Here is a 5,266-nt window from a genome sequence, read left to right on the forward strand (position 1 = left end):
TCCTAAGAAAACAAGAACATTAAAACTTCCTTAGGTGCTATTTTTAAATAGCCAGGAAACGTGGTTTAAAAATTTTTATAACCATTCTTTCCTAAAGTATAACAGTAAGTAATAGGTATATGAAGATATGAGCCATATAGCCTTTTCGGGAGGAAACATGCATGGTCAACTTATTAAAAGCCCAGGGTTACAGGTTTCATCTAATCAAATTAATAAAAGCTTGTCCACCAAGAGGAAGACCGGACTAATGAGAGATTGCAATGGCTAGAAGCTGCAGGGAAAGCCTTAATGAGAAGAATGGGGCTCAGTGCTGGGTGTGACTGGCTCAGGTCAACCCATATAATAGATTAAGTAACTATTACCGAGACAAAACCAGTTGGCATCCCACCTTTCCTTTACAGGTTAATGAATTCCACAGCTTTGTGAACATCATCAATCTTAACACTGAACACAAGTCACCCACATGTCTTGAGATGTGAAGCTTGCCAAGGGAGACAATAAAAGATCTGAAGATGCTGGACTCTCCCAGAGAAGAGGATATTCTGTCTCCCAGGGAATCACTAAGAAAAAGCAGAGCTTTAATTTGTGACCTCCAATCACACGAGTATTTTTAAAAAAACACAAATCTTGATGAAGTTATTTTAGCTTCCCAAATAAAAGTGTCATGAGTAAACCTTAAAGTACTGACTATTTCTGGTCCTGAGTTCCCAGTAACTCAGAAGTGTTGATTAGGTACTAGTGCAGTGCGAGCCCACAACTGAATCTATTTGCAAATTCAAAAGTGCATGCTTAAACTTCCTCTGCACATGTGTGGACTTTGCTTCTAAAACCCACATGAGTGATCCCAAAGCTTTGATTAAAAACAACAAAGAAGGAAAAGGAAAACCACTTATTGGTACTAAAGCCTTTACTGTAATAAACCAAATATATTTACAATTTATACAAATGTTTAACCTTCAACAAAAATACAAAAAAACATTTCACAAGATGCAAAACCAGGAAACAAGTTCATTGGAGACACCACTGCTCTACCAAGCACAGACGGTGAGGAGAACTGCAAGGAACAGGAAGGTAATCTCGGCAGATCACACAGACAGGAAAGAAGAGGCTCTGCCTACTCCCCTTGGCCCCTCTGTCCACTCTGCCTTGGTGCTCCGTTTGGTCTAGGTAGATGGGTGACCTTCAGTTGATGGATTCGTCGCCTCCTCTTTGTAGACTCAAAGTAGTTTTGTGTCAAGGTTTGGAAACAGGTTTTCGTGGTTTGTTTTTTTTTTCTCCTTTTAAAGTTACAACTTTTCTATTTCTACAAATTCAAAACATTTTGGCCCGATTCAACTCTAAAAGTTAAACCACATCATGTTTTCAGTAGATGACTTCGTAGACTGTAGCCTTCTTGTCCCCTGAGCCAGTGACTATGTACTTATCATCCACAGAGATGTCACAGCTCAGCACGGACGAGGACTCTTTGGACTGGAAGAGAAAACAGTGGGAGCAGGTTTAATGTGAACAGAGCTGCTCAGGGGCCCTGCGCCTCCCCGAGGTGCCTTCACTGCCGGAGTCATGGAGAACGCCCTGATCAAACGGTCATTCTGGGTGAGGAGCACTGACTTACTTACCTGGAATATACTAGCTCCGTAGGGGGTCCGCCAAGCATTGAGGAGGTTGTCTTTGCCAGTACTTACAAACCACTTACCTAGAGTTAGCAAAGGAACACGGAGGTGAACACGATTAAAATTCCTCCTATACTCTTAGCAACCTGGACTTCAACAAACTCAGAGCATTTCTAATCACGAACTATCATGTCCAAGGGCTTGGCCTAGGACGGGAGGAGAGAGAGCAGGCTTTAAATCAGGGCTCCACTGTGAGCCATCTGTGGTCTTGGGTTTTGTCTCAGCAGCAGCAGGGACCGTGTCAGCCCCACGAGCCACCGGATACACTTGGGACAGCATCACACCCAGCACACAGTGGGTCCTCAAATACTGACTCGATAAAGCTGCTGTCCTTTTAGTCCATTTCCTCATGATGAAATTGGGACTGGGGAGGATTAAAGGATGAACTTAAGTAAAATGCCAGATACAATGGGCTCAGTGACTAACAGCTACTCATCTCTCCACCCATCTCGAGAACAAGGATCTGACCCCACGTGAACTTCTTCCCTCTTCATCTTCACCGCAGAGTATGTAACAGTGTGGGGCAAGCTGAGTGTGCCCTTCTCTGATCCTAGTTCCCTATGCTGCTCAGCCTGTAAGAACTTCCAACGTGGCTGCCCCAGGCTTCTATAAATCCTGCCCCCTTTCAGAGTGGTAACTAATTGCCCTCCACCTCTGCCCCAGACTTCCCCACTTAAGAAAAAAAAAAAAAATCTGTGTCAAAACCTTGTATTAGGCAACTACATCCCCTGCTGACTTTTCCCACATTAGGAAAACAGGCTGAAACGGACATCACTATGCTCTGAGGAACATATTAAGACAATAGAATTATTGCATCCAGTTGCTCAGAGAACATTTTTTCCAGACATGATCTCTACTATTTTTTTTAAGAAGTATTTTCCATTGAGGCCATTGGCGTCCTCCAGTTTCCTTTCAGCTCAACTCACCACAATAAGCAAATTTTAGGGACAGCACGCAGCTCTCATGGAGATGCAGCTGGTACTTGTCAGGCTTATTTACGTGAAGAACTTCCACATTGCTACTCTCCATGCCCACGGCCAGCCACTCCCCAGTTGGGCAGTATCCAAGGGAGAAGATCTGTAGGAAGCAGAACAGGCTCGCTAGTGATTTTGCCCAATAAACCGAGAAGTGAAATGGCAACCAGAAATGGGGGTAAAACAGTAAGAGAGGGGGATGTAATCAGCAAACTCCAGACTGCAGTATAGTCCACAGGACAAGAGACCCAACACAGACCAGCCAAGTGTTAAACATCTTTAGGAAAACAATCAGAAAGCTTGGAATACGTACATCACATGTGATGAAGTTATTTTTTTTTTAATTTTACGTATTTAAGTCATCTCTACCCCCAATGTGGGGCTTGAATTCATGACCCTGAGATCAAGAGCCGCATGCTCTACCAACTGTGCCAGCCAGGTGCCCCCAAGAAATTATTCTTAATAATAATGACATCTGTAAGTATGTTCTAATGTGGTCCTTGTCTTTTGCAGATACTTAACTGGGATGCTTGTGGATGAAATGATACAATTTACTTTAAAACGATCCAGTGCTTGGGCGCAGGTATGATACAGGAGACAGGTCATGGGTTCGCAACTGTAAAGCTCAGTGATGGGCAAGTGGAGTTTACTGGACACTTCTCTGTACTTCCATATATGCTAGGGCATTCTCTGCACCCATGTATATTTGAAATTTTCCATAAGAAGTTTTTTTAAAAAAAAGGCAGACCAAAAACAGTACCCTAGCTTATACTGGGAAAAGGGCTGGAATGAGGAAGACTCTAAGAAACTCCACAAAAGAGTAACAGGACATGAAATTTAGTAATATGCATAGCTGTATGCAAGTAATGATCAAAAGAACAATTCCACCCACAGAAGACACTTAAAATGGCACCATCTTTCCCCAAAACAAGCCTAGGTTCAGACACTCGACATCTAAGGCATCTCCACGATCCACAAAGTTGCCATTTCATATCATTTCAAACCTCCATCAATCTAGTCAGCCACGAGTCCATTTTCCCAGGGATGAATAATAAAATGGGCATCCACAGAGACAGCACCGCATTTTTTTAAGCCCCCTAATGCAAGGGAAATGAACTAACTTTCAGAGCTGTTGTGATTTTTTTCTCAACTCCTCATGATAACCCTGCCTATTTTTCAAGCTCTCTTTATATGTGAATCAAATAATCATCTCTCACTCCACGTTGGATGGTGGGAATATGTTCCAACAGGTCAAACTGTAGGCTCTTCACTGAGTAAGTTCCTTCAATGAACTCATACATAAATAAAACTAACAGGTCTTCACCGATAGGGTTTTAGAAACCACTCTAAGCATTTCAGGGACACTGTCTGTTTGTCTGTGGGGGTTGTTTTTGTTTGTTTTAAATCAGCGTCTCATAGTCAAGGCTGGTCTATCTGCCTTGTTCTTACTAAGGTGGGGTGTGAAGGAGGGAGAAGGATGCCACACGCAGACCACGTCAGAGATTGCCGGGGGCAGGGAGTGGGGAGCCCGTCACCTGGGAGGTAAAGTCGTGCTGCTGCAGCTGCCGCCCCTCGCGCAGGTCCCAGGACCTGACCGTGTTGTCCAGGCCGCCCGTCCAGAGCTTGGTGCCGTCGTTAGAAATGTCAATACAGCTGGCCCCGTCTGTGTGGCCCTGGAATTGCCTGATAAAACAAACCAGATTGAATAATGATTTCCTGCCCAAGCTCAAGGTAAACACTGTTGTGTTGTTAGCTTTGGACTCGGTGTGCATGTGTCATCTCTTCAGTGTCTGCTGATGTGCAAGATCACACTAACCTTCCCCCGAGGAGGGAGCAGCACCTGCAGATTTTCCTTTTCTTTTTTCGAGGTTCAAGTGCTAAAGACGTGGAATGCCATTTTAGGTCATCACACGGGAGGAATAAAATACGCTCTTATAGCTCTTCTTACAAATCCGTCTGGAAGGGAAAATTCCTCCCAGGTCTGGAAAAGTGTCTGAGTGTTGAAGGGGGTGCGGGGGAGGACAAACACACAGAATCCCGAGTATGTTCTGTAAAGAAAGATGTAGGCCTGCATCACGACATTACGAGCTCAGGGTCCAGAAGCACTTACTTTTCCATGAGTGAATCCACACAGCGATACCCTTCATGGCAACAAAGCATATGAGCTCACATATTTACTCAACCTTGCTTTCTGTATTAGAAAGAGCCCTACATTAGGAAATCTGGACTCCCAGAGACAAAGGGTCATGCTGGCCTCCTGACTCAGGGGCCAGCATGAGACAAAGCTAATTGCTGAGGCTGACCCATGGGCACCTCAGCGGGGAACCTGCCTTGAAGCTGAGCACAAGGTTGTTCTCTTAAAAGGAACTCTTGTGCTTCAGTCAAAAAACACTACCAAAACCAATCAACCAACAGGGATTTGCAGAGTGCCGATGCTCTGCCAGGCCAAAGGCGGGGGGTTTGCTGAGGGAGAGGCCAAGGTGAGCCATCGCAGGGCTGGTGATTTGTGGATCCGGACCTGGTTTTCCATGCCAAGAGGGAGCCAGCAGGGATGTGACCAGAACAGGCCCAGTCACTATGGTGAACCAGGAGAGATTCATTGGAGTGGCTTGAGAATTTCAA

General features: G+C 44.7%; 1 protein-coding gene across 5 annotated transcripts in view; it reads right to left on the minus strand.

The window, feature by feature from the left end:
- Window positions 1-889: 889 nt before the first annotated feature.
- Window positions 890-5,266, minus strand: part of LOC102742051 (transducin-like enhancer protein 1) — an 88,210-nt gene continuing 83,833 nt past the window's right edge. For all 5 annotated transcript variants that reach the window (XM_081802881.1, XM_081802880.1, XM_081802879.1 and 2 more), the window contains 4 exons: window positions 4,180-4,327; window positions 2,597-2,747; window positions 1,617-1,693; window positions 890-1,470 (listed from right to left, as the gene is read on the minus strand). In XM_081802881.1, the coding sequence (XP_081659007.1) occupies window positions 1,363-1,470; window positions 1,617-1,693; window positions 2,597-2,747; window positions 4,180-4,327 (484 nt within the window). In that variant the 3' untranslated portion in view covers window positions 890-1,362. The remainder of the gene's footprint in view (window positions 1,471-1,616; window positions 1,694-2,596; window positions 2,748-4,179; window positions 4,328-5,266) is intronic.

Source organism: Leptonychotes weddellii, chromosome 14, assembly GCF_054177405.1.
Source record: "Leptonychotes weddellii isolate Sample4059 chromosome 14, ASM5417740v2, whole genome shotgun sequence".
NCBI classification, from domain to species: Eukaryota; Metazoa; Chordata; class Mammalia; order Carnivora; family Phocidae; genus Leptonychotes; species Leptonychotes weddellii.